The 19,296-nt window shown below is 36.5% G+C and overlaps 1 protein-coding gene across 1 annotated transcript in view; it reads right to left on the reverse strand.

Annotated features, from left to right (window-relative positions):
- Positions 1-275: 275 nt before the first annotated feature.
- Positions 276-19,296, reverse strand: part of LOC128219919 (protein FAM43A-like) — a 36,966-nt gene continuing 17,945 nt past the window's right edge. Inside the window, exons 4-6 of the mRNA XM_052928093.1 lie at positions 8,993-9,177; positions 6,890-7,054; positions 276-5,783 (exon numbers count right to left, since the gene is read on the reverse strand). Coding sequence (XP_052784053.1) covers positions 5,403-5,783; positions 6,890-7,054; positions 8,993-9,177 — 731 coding nt within the window. The 3' untranslated portion in view covers positions 276-5,402. The remainder of the gene's footprint in view (positions 5,784-6,889; positions 7,055-8,992; positions 9,178-19,296) is intronic.

A 19,296-nucleotide genomic window follows, 5' to 3' on the forward strand; every position in this document is an offset into this window, starting at 1 on the left:
GCCGGACTCTTAACAACTTGACTTCGCTCACTATTCATAAAAAGCCTCGATTGGTGCATAAAACACTGACTTGATAATATAGTCGAACCCCGTTGGCTCGAACTCACTGGGACCGGCGAAAATACCTCGAGCATCGAGAATTCGAGCCAAGCGGCAATGCTTACATTCAGTATAAAGAAATCGGTCAATTACAATCAGTTCGACCCAACGAGGAATTCGAGCCAAGCGAGTTCGACCAAACGGGGTTCGACTGTATTGACAACGAAAAAGGCAAGTTCTTTATACAACAGTTTTATTTTCAACAAATGTATGTACATAAGAGTAGCGAAATAAATATCTCATTTAGTAATAACATACACATCAACATATGAACAATTGGAAAAATATGAAAAATAGATCAACAAAACGAACGTATAAACAAGAAAAACAAACAGTACACATCACATAGGAACAACTGCAAAAATATGAAAAACGTGTGAACAAGACGAACGCATAAGCAAGAACATATGGAGGCCAGGCTTAAAATATTCTTTATTTCCCCTCCCGCGTCCCGGGTGGATTGATATGCGGGTCGGTAGACCAATAATGCGGATCGGCAAAACCGATTATGCGGGTCGGTAGACCGATTATGCGGATCGGTAACTAAGTGTGCTTATTTCATTTCATTCAAAAAATAATGCTAAGTAAAAAAGCTTCAATGCTGTCGAAACAAAAGAGGTGCTTTGTTTTAGTCAAAACACAAATATCATCATATTTTAAGCAATAACATTATTCGAGTCGGGCCGATTTTGTCTTCTGGTCGGTCCTTGGAGAGGAAACAGTTAATATTTTATTGATGGCCTGAGTCGCACTGTTTCGGTCAACAAAGTCATCACGAATCAAGATTCAATATAACATTGTTCAAACTTAGAAGATATATGACAGACATTCAGAGAAATGTTATATTAAACCCGGTAAGAAATTAACATAAACCAGAGAACTTGCAATGTGGCATGTTAAATGACCGAGAAAATCTACTGGCAATTTTGTTAAAGTGAACTATTATGAAAAATTAAAAACAAACACTTATCTTCTAATGTTAACAAATTTAGTAACAGTTTCAGTTTCGACTTTAGTTTTACAGCTATGCGATATGGTTGAATTAAAATTTGCATGTTTGCGAGTTTCTTTAAATTTACTAATTATATTTCCCTAACGAATGTTTTTGAGTGTTTAAAATGACTCCGGTACACGTGTATCGTTATATATATGTTATTTCAACGTTATATAAAAATCGTCATCCAAAAAAAAATATTTACAAAAAAAATCTGATTTATATGCATTTATTGGTGATACATACTGGCCTAATAAGAGTCCTTTTATGCAAAAGAGTATAAAAATGCACATTCACAAAACACTGCGTATACATGACTGGGAATTTGTCAGCATTTTGTAGTCGCTCTGGTTATAGGTCAATATAATATAAACTAAACATGAGACATGTTGTTTTTTGGAAGGTATTCAAATGAAAATACACACTTTTAATATGATGTTAAATAGAAATAGAATGGCTTCCGTTAGTTCATAAGAAAAGATTTTGTGAATAGAATATGGTTGTTAATAGACTTATAGAAAAGTATATGAGAAGTTCTTGGGCCGTATTCAATAATGAGCAACTTAAATTAACTGAAATTTAAGAACCGAATCTAAGTATTTTTATTGGCTTGTAAAATTGATTGACCAATCGATTGAATGGAATCACTGAGGCATGTCTTCATAAACAATTACAACTTAGATTTACCTTAAATTTAAAAATAATAAACAAAGGCATCAGAGTGTTTTGATTGGCTTGTAAAAATAATTGGCCAATCGAATGAATGGAATCACTGAGGCGTGTCTAAGGATAAATGTTAGAATTATATTGAATACAGCCCATAGTTTCATAAGACATACATTAAGACATTTCCTAACTTAAGTCAGTTTTGCATTTTTCAAATAAGTCGGTTTTGTATGTATTAAATCATATGAAGTAATGGTTTGATAATTTCTGAATTACTTTATTACCACTGCCATTATTAAAAACCGTACTTTAATGGTAAGACACTTAAATTTGTCTTTAAATTCGATTTTGAAAATTTTAAGAAAATGACTTAAGTTAAGACTTGACTTAAGATGATTTATGAATACCGGCACAGGATCTTGAACTGCAAAGACTAAAACATATATCGATGTACATTTAGTGAACACTTTCTCTGTTTGAGTAAAATTATACATGTATTACGATCAGAATTATGTTACAGAGAATAACTAATGAAGAACAGAATATTGCTAAAAATACTAGATGAAAACGAATACAAAAGTCACATATTGTTTTATGCGGTGTAACAGTATACAGTATCTTGAAATAACTTATTACCGTAGACCGTTTCAATTTCGCGGTGGTTAAAATTAGTGATTATTCGCTAATAAAGAAAATGGATGAGTTATAAACTAGCCAAATAATAAAAATACCAAAGTATATCGATGATTAGGTAGAGGGGTCGCGAATTCTGAACTTCGCGAAATAATACAAAAGAAACATAAAAATCGATAAAAATAAACACTCGTGTAATTAAAGTAATCTACAGTATTTTTTGTATTAAGAGCCTTTTATGGAAAGCGACAGGAAATTGTTATTTCGAAATGACACTGAATCCTTTCTTTGACATGATTGCTTCTTTTTTCTCTCTAATATATCAAATATTTGGCTAACAATATCCTAGATTGGTTTATTATAGTGGTTTATGGGAAAATGAAGAAAGATATTTATAGAACAAGATGCAATTCTGCTTACATTTGATCTTATTATGAACAAAAGCGGCGACAGAAATATTTGTCTTTAGTTAAAGTAAGAAAAAAATCAACTTGAGGAAATCCCTTCTTCATCAACTCCGTAAAGCGTGAATGTTTAACACCCAGCATAAGTTTGGTTTCATTTGAAAGGTTTCAACGTTTTGCGAAAAAACGTGTAATGATTATGTAAATTTTTACAAACTAGCTTTATGGTGATAACAGAAGACACATATGAAATATCTCGTCCGAATTAAGTTGAAAAATAGAACGTAAATACATCTGAAAAGCCTTCTCTGGCACCATTTAGGAAAATAACTCATTGAGCTAAAATTACTTGTTAACATATAACCGACTTTAAATAAAGATCCTTGTATCTTGTATTTGTTTACCTCTTTGCCTTTTGGTCACCAACACCCAGCACTATTTCACACGTTACAATAGCTGGTATTCATTATTGGTTATAATTGGATCTAAGAACGATGTAGCTAATCGGATTACTTGTTATTAATAACTGACCAATTTAGTAAATGAAATCAATAATGTATAGCCATAAAATTGAGTTGCATATTGAATACCAATCCATATTACCAAACCAAATATTGGATTTAAAGGCACAAAAATTCAACTTCTTATAATCTTAGCCTATTTGGGGGTGGGGAACCTCAAAATGGTGTGAAACTCAGGGTTCGGGGAATACTTAAGTTAGCTCTTACTAGCATTAATGACGTCTATCTGACAACAGGTCCCGATATCACGAACATGCTTAAGTCAAATCTCAATCTCATTCTTAACTAATTTTTAAACATCAAACGTACGAAAATCTGTAATGTATATGTTTTTAATGTTTTCATAAGTGTAATCCCATTTAGAATGGATCGATTAAAAACTCAATATTTCAAAGAAAAAATATTCTACCACAAGAAAAGTAATTATGTATAGCAAAAAAAAAACGCTTTTAAAAAAAAGACAAAAAACATACGATTTTTAAATTATTTTTAATGTTATATTGTGAAATGAGTTAAATTTGAGATTTGACTCGAGTATGTTTGCGATATAAATTGATATAAAATAAATAGATCTTAAAGATGCCTTCTTACTCCCAAATTAGATTTAACAAACGTAACACAATTGTTTAATTACATCAATGCATCATTTAGGAAGAATGGAAATGTATATCACTCAAAATATCTGTTTGTTATACATGTATTGTTTTTTAATAAGACTGTCCCATTTAGAGCTGTAACGACGTACATGTAACAATAGTCGTGGACCTAAATAGCATTGATGACGTATACACATGTATAACAACAGTATCCTTTATAAATAGAATCGATGACGTACATGTATATATAAACAACATTATCTGAATAATGAGCAAAATTATTGCAAAAAAGCAATGAGTGTTTACAAGTTATCTCCCTTGTCTTGAATAATGTGAAAATGCTATAAATAGAAATTTGGCCCTTGCGATTTCACATGTTTAAACTGTCAAGACCGTAACATTTTAACAGACAAAACAATTTTGCATTTCCTTGTTCGCGCGGCTCATTGACAATAAAGAGTGTAATAATATAAAACAAAACGACGGCATATCCTTTACATTATGTCATGCACATGTCTAAGTAGTTGCCATCAAAGTGCATCGGAACAGCTCGGCTATTTCCGACATTTTACGAGCCTCGGATGAGTAAAAGTAGTTCGTACAATTAATACTGATGATATTAATTAATTGCAGTATTTTAACGTGTAATTTTTATTAAAAAGTTTAGATTGATTCCAAGAGAAGTGTATTATTTCATAACTCATTAAGAATCCTAAGAATGAAGACCTTATGTTTAACAGTTAACTGCTACAAGTATTTTGAAATTACTACGCGGTCTACTTTCAGCGTAGTTTTATGTAAATAATTCAGACATCGTAAAACGTCCACGTACATCCGAGGTTGTTTTCGAAGGAAAATGACTGAGATGCTCCAATTGTCACCAAATAGTGAATAAAATATCCATGTAAATAATATAACATTACGACAATAAACATTTCCGTCTGTTTGTCTGTCTGTTTATATTATCTGGGTTCCGTCAAATAGGCACTTTTCCACGATCACACTGTCAAACATTTGGCGAAACTCTAATTTCAAAAAAGTGTACTTAAGTTTTGCTTAAATTAAATATGAGTTTTGTCACTGGCACTCAAAGAATAGTTCCTTGGTAAGAAACAAAAAGTTATATCATTTGTTCCATTTAGAACATTATAGCATGCATCCCTTGACTGGCTTAAATGTGCTATCACATGTCGCCTCTCTTCAAGTGGGATAATTATGAGACAACAACGCAATCATTACGTTATTAACTTAATATTTATATTAAGTAACGCTAGGAAATATAATATTGCCTCCTTTTTAACCCACGCTTGGTTTCCGTTTACTGCAGCTAAGCGGCGCGCTGCCGCCAATTAGGTAGCACATATGCAATGATCCCGATTTAAGTAGAATACAACTCGACCGCAGGTGTCCATTCATTATTCACCTACATTCAGCACACCCGTGGTTGTGGGTGGCGGGGAGGCGAGCGTCTCTAAGACGGGGGCGGCTGTCAGAAACTCGTCACTTCTGTTTCGTCCGGGATGTGGGGGGAGGGTGGGGACGGCGTCTCACACACCGCATCCTCACCGTCCAGAGAATTATCGTCCTGCGCAGTTAGACTTCCGTCCTTGGAATCCGGTTCGTTAAAACCGGAACTCTCTGAACTCTCGTCGTCGGAGTCGCCCGACCGCGTTATAATGTACTTAACGTCTTCGTCAAGTTTCAGTTCATCTATATCATTTCCAATCTCAATGTCTATGATCCGTTGGCTGCGACATTCCGCGCCTAATTCGCACGTGTCATGGCCACACAACGTGAGGGCGTCTATGGTAGGCGACGGCAGACACTCTGGACCGTCAAACTCGTCGTCCTCCACTTCCGGTTCCTCCTCCTACACGTTAAGAAACATGGCGTTAATCAGTGAACATCACAATTTTAATACATGTTCAACAGGGCGTGTATGCGGAAACCTCATTAAAAATTTGCTATATTTGCCACCTGACGTAGCATTTATGACGCAATTTATCACGTGGTATACACACAGTGGATGTAAATGAAAAGTAAATGCTGCTTTTCAGTACCATTTATTGCATCGTTTGGACCTAATCTGAAATTAAGATGCTGATCGTTTAAAAGACATTTCACTAACTATATGATCAATCCATACGGTTTCCATGGCACCTATTTTGTTAGAGTTTTTTAAAGATTTGATAATAATAATTAAACCACTGTGATTCTTGAAAATTGGATACACACTGGTAAATTAGTGAAAGGAAAAAGAAACTAAAACACAACATTTTGTCTTGTTATTTGACCCAGTGACCAAGTTTTATTTTTTTCCAGACAAGACCCATATTGAAACTGGTCTCTGATATCTGATATCTGATATCTTGATGACAAATAATCTGACCAAATGTTTTTTGTTTTATATTTGAACCAGTGACCTAGTTTTTGACCCGACAAGAATCATGTTCACACTGGTCCTATATTTACACAATTTTGTAAATAATTCTGACTTAAATTCTTGAATTGGAAGAACATTGATGAATTTCTGAAAAGTAAGAAATTTTAACACAAATATATGTCTTATTAATTGACCAAGTTACCTAGTTTTGAACCAGAGACGACCCATTTTCACACTGGTATTCCATTTACATTTTGACCTAGTGACCTAGTTTTGGAATAAAGATGACCCAGGTTCATTTTTCTCTTCAATATCACGATGACAAATATATGACCAAGTGTCATAAATATTGGGTAAACACTGTTAAATTTATTAACACATTTTCTTCCCTAATTTGACCTCTAACCCGACATGACCTATATTCACAATGATCCTTAATATAAAGCAGACACATATTTCAAATTTAACCAAGTTTTATAAAGATAAAAAAAACGTTGTATTTGAGAAACGGAAATAAACTTTCGTAACGCAACATCGCTCGCGAGTTCTAAACGCCCGACCGCCCGACTACCTGCCAAAACCATCCTCCTTACCTCAGTGAGGACACCGTAGTCCCTCTCCCACTCCCCTTCCTCCTCCTCCTGCTCATGGTCCTCGTGGATGGCACCAAGACGCGGCGCCGTGTTCGACTTACTGATCGGCGGCTTGAAGTTCTGGCCCGTGCTCAGCATCTTTGTTCGCAAGGGCACCACGGAGTTCTGCAATATTCAAGTCAATATTAGGTTCAATGTTATGCTACATATATAAAGCTACGAAATGTAATAATAATTGCCTCCTTAAACAGAAAGTAAGATGTTTCGGTTCCAACACTTAATATTTTTCCACACTTATATTGATTGACCTTGAACCGAGTCGAGACTGTGGTGCTGACGGATCAAGGGTTGATGTCAGTGTGAAAGCATGTGTGCGTCTGTGAATGTGTGTGTATGCATGTAACTAACCAAATTTCATGAAAAATGGAAAAAATACCCTGCAGTAAAACTGTATTTCTTGCTAAAAGTCTAATATACTTTCATGTGACTAAGATATCCTGCAGAAAAATATATTGAATTTATGACATGGGGAAAAAAAGTCCTAAGATTTGACCAAGTGACCCCGTTTTTGATCTGTGGTGACCTATATTCACAAATGTTCAAGGGAACATGAGGGCATGTATTTTGACAGAGTTTTATAACAATTATATTAAAAAATATGACATGGAGAAAATCATTTCTATGATTTTACCTAGTAACCATGTTTTTAACCTCAGGTGACACTTATTCACAAATTTTTAAGACAACATGTAGACAAGTATTGTGACAAAGTTTCATTACAATTGAATTAAACAAGAGCTGTCACAGAGACAGCGCGCTCGACTATTCCGCCGCTTTTCGGTGTATGGATTGAAAAGTTTAGGCGAAACATGCATGGATCACTGTTAGATTAGATTTCAATGCAATACATGATGTGCTGAGATATTTACATAAATTGAATTGGAAAATATTTGAGGTGGTACGCAAACTTTAATGTAAATTCTAAGTCGAAAAAGGGGCATAATTCTGTCAAATTGCTCGTTACAGTGACCTCATCCTGTGTACAGGTTGGGGAAATTATGGTGAACAAGCGCGTGAAGTTTCAAAGCCAGATGTCAATGGACTTTGAAAATATTTGAGGTGGTACGCAAACTTTAATGTAAATTCTAAGTCGAAAAAGGGGCATAATTCTGTCAAAATGCTTGATAGAGTTACCTCCTCCTGTGTACAGGTTAGGGGCAAGTGTGCAAAGTTTCAAAGTCAGATGTCAATGGACTTTGAAAATATTTGAGGTGGTACGCAAACTTTAACGTAAATTCTAAGTAGATTAAGGGGCATAATTTTGTCAAAATGCTTGATAGAGTTACCTCCTCCTGTGTACAGGTTGGGGGCATGATGGTGAACAAGTGTGCAAAGTTTCAAAGCGATATGTCAATGGACTTTGAAAATATTTGAGGTGGTACGCAAACTTTAACATAAGTGGTTACGCCGACGCCGACGCTCGGGTAACTAGGATAGCTATCCTTTTTTAATAGTCGAGCTAAAAACAATAATGACAAGGTGATAATATTTCCTAAGATTTAACTTGGTGACCTAGTTTTTTGCCTGAAATGACCCATATGCACACATGTTTAAGACAGCATGAGGACAAGTTTTCTGACAAAGTTTCATAACAATTGGATAAGAACTATTATGATATGGAATACAAACTTTAACGCTCAAACGAACAACTGCCTGTACATTTACCGCCCAAACCGCCAGGTTTTCGCCTTTTTATAACCCGTTATTTTTCGATGAAAAATCCGGCTAAAAAAGTATTCTTGTTATCGATTGTGAGTGTCAATATCAATTCCGGTCCCGTTTTAAAAAAAAAAGAGGAGAAAAAAACACCGACATGAATAGTAACTAGAGTTATCTAACTTGGTTAATTAAGTAAGTTGGATGGTTGAGTACCATTGTATAAAGTCTCAATGCAATACCTCAAGTAGTTGCTGAGATATTAACTTGCACGCAAAACCTTAACCAAGGGGTGACGCCGACGCCAACGCAGACGCCGACGCCGACGTTTGGGTGAGTAGTATAGCTCTCCTTATTCTTCGAATAGTCGAGCTAAAAAAACTGAACCTTAAGTGGTAGCGAACGCGTTCGCTGTAGTGTTAGACGGGAGGTCTGTTTTCTCGTCTTTTCTCGCATGAATTCTCTCAGCGCGAACGAGATCTTGTCCGACAGCTGGACAGCCATGGCCTTTGCCTTTGCCTCGGACTTGCACAGCACGGCGTGGCAGCGGAGCTCCAGCTTCATCTTTTTGCCTGGAAACAAAGAAAATAAATATATATTAAAGCTGCACTCTCACAGATTGACTGATTTGATAACTTATTTATTTTATGTCTTAGAATCCGCTGATTTAGGCACCAGTGTTTTCAAATCAGTCATATAGGTAACACACAAAAGAACAGATCTCAATTGTTTAGAAAACTGCCGAAATGTTCACTTTTCTTAAAGCGTTAGTAACACTTTTAGCCACACAACATCAATTTTCGGGCGTAAATATTGAACACTGCGATTTGGTCTGTTGTCAGCAATCTTATATCATCAGTTTTCCGAATTTTACGATAAGATTGACTCATTCAAAGCCATTTGTTTTAAAGTAGTCAGAACGGTCAATCTGTGAGACTACAGCTTAAATTGTGTGATTTAAATGACTATTTCTACCATATTTCGCATTCTGTAAAAATATAGGTTTTAAGATATAGAACACCTTCTTGTCTACAAACGCTTTAGGTAAAAGCTTTAGAATCAATATCGTCGTGCAAAACTTTAAAAATAGCTATTTTGAGAACACCTTAAGGTATAAATAAACAAAAATCATGTTCTAAATCGAATGGCTGGTGATCGAAAACTTGCTTTGTCGATCGGCGGTGCCAAAAGAATTTAAATGAATGTATTTGTATTAGCATAACCGTCGGCAAACGATTACATGCACGTCTGTTTTATGACTGATGACTCCATGCGCGTAATACTGTCGCATAGGCCGAAGTCTGTAATTCGGCATTATATATTTTACAACGCTTGTGAAAAAGTGATGAATCAGTCCTTGGCACGATGTTGCGCGAGAGTGTGGTTCTGTGCTGTGGGGGAAGCCGGAGTACCCGGAAATACCCACTTGTCCGGCTTAGTGACCACAAACCAAACTCACATGCGCCCAGGCCGGGAATTGAGCCCGGGTCGCCTTGATGAGAAGCGACAGCGCTATCCGGAAAAATCTCCGAAATTTGTCAACGTTAATGTGAGGTAAATATGGATATTCAAGTCGAGAATATTTTAGCCACCGGTTGTTAAGATTATAAAAAAAGATAATTTCAAACCAAATTCAAATTATACTTTGGCTATTTGAAAAATCAGTTTAAACGTCACGGTCGACCTGTTTTTCGTATTAGTATCTTATTCGCCGTATATATTAAAGTACACATTACAAAGGCTTAACAAACAACAAGAACGGAATGTATTCATCTTTAAAGCCAGAAACGAATTACTACAATAATATTTAAACTTAAAATATTTGCTTTCATTAATGAGCAGCCATGCTTAACATGCCTGAATAAAGAAGTGCTACAGTATATGACTTATTACAAACATAAAATAATACCATTTCATGTTTGAACTTCATTGGTGCCTTAACTGTATGTCGTATGCAGGGGCGGATCCAGGATTTGATGTTAGAGGGGGCGTGACTTAGGAGCGCAACCTTCTGACATGCGCTCCTCCCTCGGAACCTTAATTTATATGGTTTAAAATGCTGGTATGGGGTTTTGGTACTCCCCTAAGAAAATTTTAACAATTAAAGCCGGAAATGATGCATTTTAAGCGCGTTTTATAACGTTTAATTCTCTGATATTGACATAAAAAGTACACTTGGACATTTTTAAGGGGGGGAGGGGGTGCCCACCATCCCTTTGATTCCGCTAGTGATATATTTCTCATCCTGACATGAATCCATCATCCTCGCTAGGGCGTATAAACGGTGTCTGTTTGAGCTCACACGGAGGCAATGTACATTTAATCTAATTTACCATTCGTGACAGACGACATCAGCCAAATAATGTCTTATGAATTATTTATATGCTATTTCTGTCACCACCTGATGTTATCAGAGACAGCAGGTCGAGGCGGTTGGAATAATTCGGCTATTATCCAAAGAATCTCGAGTTTGCCGGAGATGGTCGAGTAGCTACGATTGTATGTCGTCAACGAAAGCAAAAAGATTCGTAACAGTCTCGGCTATTATCCGAAGAAATCCCGAGCTTGCCGGAGATGGCCGAGTAGCTACGATTGCAGGTTTACAACATAAGGCTATTATCCGAAGAAATCCCCAGTCGTTATGCGGATTTTTCTCGCAGTTTCCTAAAAATGTGCATTTTTTTAGTTAAAATTTGATCATTTTATATTTATTTTGCTCATAAAAGATTATTTGTTTTCGGCCAATATCGTCTTCAGTTTTCTAAACCAAAATCCGGCCGGCAATCCCATGGGCAGAGGTATAAGCGTGGCCATGCTTTTCTCGATTAAAAACCGCGTGGTCAAGACGCATGTCGACAAATCACAAATGAATAACTAATTAAACCAACTAAATATAATAACTTAATAAGTATTCGTATACATGACTAATTACTGCTCAAACCTGGGCAACCTAAACTCCCGCTAAGTTCACGATCGCTTTTTATAGGCTTTTCTTTTGTACTGATTTATTCTTTTGAGCCACTGGTATAAAGAGTTTATGAAGACTAATGGGTTTGGTGGTATTTATTATGCTAATGTATTCAACATGCATGTGCTTATTAATGACCCTGGCGGAAACCCATTTTCAACACTTTCTGGTGTTTTTGTGCGGTTAAAACGAGGTCAGAATGCAGGGTAAAGTAATATTTCATTTGAAAATTATACTCTTTAGCATTCGGAACACCTCGGCCATTTTTCATCGACAAATCCTTAAATGTATGTCGATAAAAGTAATTAAAATTTTAAAAAAAGTTTTAATTAATTGTAGTGGTATAACATGTGTTTTGTATTACTTAATTTAAATTGTATGCCAGTGAAATGTATCATTGCATAAATAATTTAGATTCCCATGAGTAAAGTCATAAAGTTCACAAGCGGATGCAGGGGGAGGCTTATCCGGCGCCGCTACCCCCCCCCCCCCCATTTTAAACCATTTAAATGTATGTTCTTAGGGCAAAATTGTCAAAAGAGTTTGCCCTTAGGTGAAGCCCCCTCATACGTAAAATCCTGGATTATCTGCTAATAAAATTTGAACCGTAAAATTACAATTACTACGCGAATTTCTTTCAGCGTAAATACATTTTAAGATTTCTGACATTGTAAACCGTCCATACACATCCGAGGTTGTTTTCGATGGTAAAAGGCCGAGGTGTTCCGAATGACTCTTTAGAAGCGTTGTTATAATGTGCCTTTAATAAGGTTATCGATGTACAGTAATGTGAATGTTGATATCTCGTGAACCCGTATCATATCATTGTGTTATCATTTAAAAGGGTTTGATTTGTAGAAAAGGCCTTTGTCAATATTATACAGATAACAATACTGCAAACATGCAGTTTTGAAATTTATGATGTAAAATTTATCAACTCACTTTTCATTTTGGGGTTTCATTTTTAAGGAGCTCTTGCGTAAAACCGATGCTCAATGGAGAACGATAATTATTAACGGAACAGTCCAGACACTAAAGGTTCAAATACATATTCTGACGTTTTAAGAGAGATATCTACGTCTTACGAAACACCCTGTTTGCCGTTACAGAGATGGCGGACCCTGGGATACGCCAGAATCTTGTATGAACACGGAAGTACACGTGTTCTACAATGTTTACAAACACGGCTAGTGACGCACGACCATGCCACTGTATCTAGTAACCGGTCAAGGCCAGTTAATGCTAGAAAATATATTTCTCAACTACGATCTATGTTGAGTGCTTTTGTTTTCGTTTATTTTCAGTTTTTAAAGGTCTGCTGGCGTCGATTGGTATGTTTATGGTTGGATCCACTTGTGTGCACGAAGACGACGCTACTTCTATCCATAGTAAATGCACACGTATTTCGTTCAAGTTTTGTTTTTATTTCAATATAGGAGAAAAAAAGGAAATAAATTACAACAAAAATGCACCATTTCGGAAAATAAATTGTTAAAATTGTCTTGAGGGAGTAGTCCCACTGCCCCCTTCCCCTACCGATACTTTGACCAAAATTAAATCCGTTCTGAGGGAGGGGCGCAAGTCAAAAGCTTAAGCTCTTAAGTTACGCCCCCTCTAACGTCAAATCCTGAATCCGCCCCTGGCTATCACAAAAGCCTGTTGTTTTCTTCGACAAAAACCAGACGAGCTAAAAATCGGCGATGACAGTGATTTCGATTTTACTGATATTAACGGCAAACTAGAAATGCAGCTGATAACGCAGGTCGTTTAAGGGCAATCTGACACTCGTGTGTGACAGTAACGAATCAGCATTTTAAACTAGGACTATTTCAAACGAACTTATTATCTTAAGGGTCGGTGTTATGCACTTTGCGCCGATTGCAGTACAGGACGTACCCAGTATGAAGGTCATGGTCACAAGAAGTGATTGGTACATTAATTACATTTTCTGGTACTGAATTCGCTAGGAAAGCTGACGTATTCTTGAAATACCACAAGGAAATAGCCAAGGACGGGTCACCATTACCTACGTTGCTGCCATGTGGTTATCACCCGACGAGTGAAATTAGCCATCAGTCAAATACGTCACAAAATATAATGGCCGCCGACATCATATGTTTCTGTCTGACATACTTTACGATAACATGACCCAACTAACTCATGCATGAAATAAAAACAAATGAATTACATTGACCACTGACGTGTCGGTGTGAACGAGTACGTCACAAACGCGCGTCTATGAAACTACGGTTCGCGGTTTCAACTTAAGAACTTCCTTCAAAAGGGCGTTAGGTGACCTTCATTAATTAAAATCATTAATGTCCGACTGAAATAAATCACCTGTCCTGATTTCAGTTCAGAGCAGCTTTTTAGTCAGGTTTAAATTTAAATATGTGCATGATTGTTTGGAGGAATGTTTGCCATTAACGAAAAGTGCTGTTGGCAAAAAAATTACCTCTTCCATAAAGCCAATATCTAAGATGGCGGTCGAGATGGCCGCCAAAATAGTGAAAAATAGCCCCATATTCAATAAAACAGAAATAAACGCAGGTATTTATTCTTTTGGTCATTTCAATGTAAAAAATGCTAATATTTTGAAAAATAATTAAGGTCCTTGGGGTGCGGGGGCATTTGGCGGGGGTTTCACCAGCAGTTCGTCCCCACAGGGCGGAGAGTTTACCCGGGCTTGGCTGGACCGAAAGTCAAAGTCCCCGCTATTCCCGGGGGGGGGGGGGTACGTGGTTACAATTGACTGGTGCATAAGCGATTGTTATCGTTTACTGAACGCATGGCTCGTTAAGCTGCACTCACAGGTTTACCGTTTTGACAACTTTTTGTTTTTATTTTATTGTCATGGAATGAGCTATTTGTTCCGTATATATCTAAAAACAAGTGATATAAGGCTGCTGACAAAAGATCAGATCGCAACTGTTCTTATTTACGTTCGAAAAGTAATGACTTACGGCTATAAACGTTACTTACGCTTTAAGAAATGTGCATAAAACATCATCGTTTGAACATTAATGTGCACAACTGCGATATGATACTTTGTCAGCAGCCTTATATCACTAGTTTCCATGCAATTAAGCAAAATAAATGGCTCGTTCTAAGACAAAAAATAAAATAAAGTTGTCAAAACATTCAATCTGTGAGGGTGCAGCTTTAAGAGGTTCATGGGTGCTTTTAAAACTTGGAGAAGAATTATCTGCACGTGGGAACGCGTGATAGCCCGTGATAGCATGTGAAAACGTTCCCTTCCAGCTACTTGATCGCTGGACGAGACTGGAAGGCTATCTTACGATCTTGTCATTATAACGTTTATCAAGATATCTCCAGTGTACAGTGCGACATAATGTCAGAGATAAACTAATGGGCGATATGGATTCTGGTTTTAAAAGCTATCTATGTTTGCTGGTATGATATTACACTCGAAACTCGTTGGTTCGATATCGCTGGGCTCCATATGGAACTCCTGAGCCATTTTTTTTTATAGAAAACAACCTCGGATGTATGCCGGTACATCAGTAAAAGTAGTTCGTAAACTTTTTAATTATATATTTAATTAAATATAGTGTTTTAGCTTGTATTTGTTGATCTAAGTTTAAATTGATTGCCAGTGAAGAGTATTATTGCAGACATAATTACGAATCCCAAGAGTAAAGCCAGTTAGTTTATCTGCTAAATTGAATTACTACGCGATCTACTTACAGCGGTACCGATTTCTGACTATGTAAACCGTCCATATACATCCGAGATAGTTTTCGATAAAAATGACCGATGAGTTCCGAATGCGCTGGGCTCGATTTCCTCATTTGCTCGAACTTGATGTTAAAGGATCGATATATTTTTACACTATGTAAGCATTCCCGCTTGGCTCGATATTCGCGAGGATCGAAGTATTTTGGCCGGTCCACGGGATATCGAGCGAACGGGCTTAGACTGTATAAATAATAATAATAATAATAATAATAATAATAATAATAATAATAATAATAGTATAGCCATTCAGTATAACTGCTAAATTGAAATTACTACGCGATCTACTTGCAGCGTAGTTAAAGATAAATATTTCTGACACTGTAAACCGTCCATTAACACCCGATGTTGTTTTCGATGGAAAATAGCCGAGGTGTTCCGAATGAAGCAAAAGCTCTACCACTAAGCTATTAGGCCGGTCTGCTTTCGCTGTGGAATGTTATAAGATGAAGTCAAACTAAAATACATTAAAACGAAAAAAGAAAACGCTTTTATTACAAATTTATGCCGAAACACTTCCTCATATATTCATTCAGCCCTATTACACTCACGCAGACAAAGTAATTTGTAAAGAACAGTTATAGACTATTATCTGTCGCTAATGGTAGAGGGTTCATGAATTCATGAACGAGGAAACCTGCTTTGCGATATGCGATTTTGATCTTATACATTACAGCAGTAAATAGAATACAACCTTTATGAGTTATCTTGGGTATCTGTCTGTAGGCTAGTTTGCGCGCATACCTGATTTGTTTGGGTATTTGTTACTATTGGAAAAATAACTAAATAATTTGGTCAACTTTTACATATTTTATAATATAAGTTTAATGAAAACAAAATATATGGTTGAGGGTCTTAAGCACTTAATTCTATGAAAGCAAGTACAGTCGAAAATCGTTGGCTCGAACTCGCTTGGCTTCATCTTCTCGTTGGCTCAAACTGGACGTAAAGGAACAATTTTACTTAATAAGCATTCCCGCCTGGCTCGAATTTCCCTAAGCTCGAGGTATTTTCGCCGGTCCATTGAAGTTCGAGCAAACGGGATTCGACTGTATATATACATATAGCTTTACATATTAGCGGATCCGTGGTCTAGTGGTAACACACTTGACTATCATTCCAGGGGTTGCAGGTTCGATTCCCCGTCGTATCACTAAAAAAATACTAATCGTCTTCCGTTAGGGACATTAAATGGGGGTCCCGTGGGACCAGTGCTATACACTGGTGTACGTTGAAGAACAGGGTGGCTCTAACCAGGGTTACATTCTGTCTGTGCACTATGGCTAACAATCTTAACGGAGCACTCGCCGAATGGGCAAGGCCCGATTGCGAGTATAAATAAGCTTACACCCCCACTCGTATCCACGAGGGCAGAGAGGTTAGAGGGTGCAGCACCCATCCATAACTCTTTCTAGACCCATAGATCTCGATTTTGTCGGCGCGGCGTAGGAGTTAGATCACTTTAATGTTCAAATAGGATTTTTATGTTGCGTGTCTGTCACACAGTACGAACATAATTATGATGCATTTGCATCTTCAAGTAAATGTGTAAATTATAGATTGTTTAAAGAACTAGTTAAATTTGAAAAAGATCGTGTTATAACATCTCAAAAATGAAAGAATTATGTTATACGATTTAGAACACGAAACAAACATTTTGCAGTTGAAATAGTTAGATATAGCGGAACATAAACATACATGACAGATATTGCCATCTTTGTGATTCTAATCGTATTGGTGATGAATTTCATTACTTGGTAAAGTGTAGTTATTGCATGGACGAATGACGATGTTTCTTTGATTTATTTAATTTTATAAATATATTGACATTTAAACGTGTAATGAAATTGAATCCAGAATCTGAATGCAATAGGTTTTGAAAGTTGTGTAAATTCATGAAATATAATGTTAGAAAAGTTACCTTAAGAATATATCGAAGGAATTAGTTTGTGTCTCGTAAGATCGCAATATGATCACCAAAAGCTTTATTTGATGAGTGGCACAGTCACGAGTGAAATAATTACTGTTGGTGTGTATGAGGTGAAATATATTGCGATCATACACTGAAAAAAATATTTTTTACTATATGCCTAAAAGGCTAAACAAAAATTCAAGCGTACAGATTGTATGCGAACGTAACGTCATTTCGAAAATGACTCCGTTGAAATTGTGTCCAAGCTCTTTGCGCGCTGACGTTTGATTTGGAATTTATTTCAAAAATAGTGAAAATATCAAAATGTTATTCCACTGTCTGAAACAGTGAAATATCATTTTTATTTCACTGATAAATCTCTATTAAATACCGGAAAGCATATAATAAAATAAACTCCTCTTTTTTGCAATAATGTTAATGGTTATAACATGGTTAAAGTTCATTTTCAATCCCTATTTGTATGTATAACATGTAAACTGCAACTCTTATTTTGGCATGCATGAGTTTACTAAATAAAACTTGAAACTTGATTTTACAATATAACTTTGTCATCACATCATAAGTTAAGCACCATGAAAGGTATATAATTCTAATTCTAATTTGCGTCAACATAATACCCTTACATGATACTGTGCGGAAATGCGATTTAAATTACGTCTAGACATTAAACATTCTTAGTTCGAGCGAGACGGTGGAAAAAGACAAAGTAACTCATGGCATTAGTTCCATGTGAATGACGGTTACGAAAACAACTCCGATTTAGGATCTTTACCGATGTAAGATAAGATTAAAGATAGATAAGATAAGATAATCTTTATTTCAAGTCGGTTGTGATAAACATAATAACACTAGCTAATAGGTTATTCCGACATTATTTTAATTAATATTGCTATCAATATTTCGTAATATTATCAAAATTGAAAAAGATATCAATTTGAAAATTCTTTGTTTTAAAAGTACAATAAGATTGAACTTTGTTACACATAACAACTTATGTCTTGGTGTTCTGACTAAAAACAGTATAAAGTCGAAATCCGATAGCTCGATATCTCGGGCACCGGACACAATACTCGAAAATCGAGCCAAGCGGGAATGCTTACAAAAACTAAACCTAAATCGGTCATTTACATGAAGTTCGAGCCAACGAGGAAATCGAACCAAGCGATATCGAGCCAAACGGAAATGCTTACATCGAATAAACAAAAATCGGTCCTTAGCATCCAGTTCGAGCCAACGAGAAAATCGAACCAAGCGATATCGAGCCAAACGGAAATGCTTACATAGAATAAACAAAAATCGGTCCTTAGCATCCAGTTCGAGCCAACGAGGAAATCGAACCAAGCGATATCGAGCCAAACGGAAATGCTTACATAGAATAAAAAAAAATCGGTCCTTAGCATCCAGTTCGAGCCAACGAGGAAATCGAACCAAGCGATATCGAGCCAAACGGAAATGCTTACATAGAATAAACCAAAATCGGTCCTTAGCATCCAGTTCGAGCCAACGAGAAAATCGAACCAAGCGATATCGAGCCAAACGGAAATGCTTACATAGAATAAACCAAAATCGGTCCTTAGCATCCAGTTCGAGCCAACGAGGAAATCGAACCAAGCGATATCGAGCCAAACGGAAATGCTTACATAGAATAAACCAAAATCGGTCCTTACCATCCAGTTCGAGCCAACGAGAAAATCGAACCAAGCGATATCGTGCCAAACGGAAATGCTTACATAGAATAAACCAAAATCGGTCCTTAGCATCCAGTTCGAGCCAACGAGGAAATCGGACCAAGCGATATCGAGCCAAACGGAAATGCTTACATAGAATAAACCAAAATCGGTCCTTAGCATCCAGTTCGAGCCAACGAGAAAATCGAACCAAGCGATATCGAGCCAACGGGGTTCTCAGACAATATAGATTCTTCAAACAAGCCTTAACAGTATACATGTAGTAGGATGACGGCAACCGCCATTATGGGTTAATGAGTTTATGAAAAATGTTTAACTCCTGGTCACTTTTGCTCTCAGAGTTTAG

Source organism: Mya arenaria, chromosome 15 (assembly GCF_026914265.1).
Source record: "Mya arenaria isolate MELC-2E11 chromosome 15, ASM2691426v1".
Classification (NCBI taxonomy): Eukaryota; Metazoa; Mollusca; class Bivalvia; order Myida; family Myidae; genus Mya; species Mya arenaria.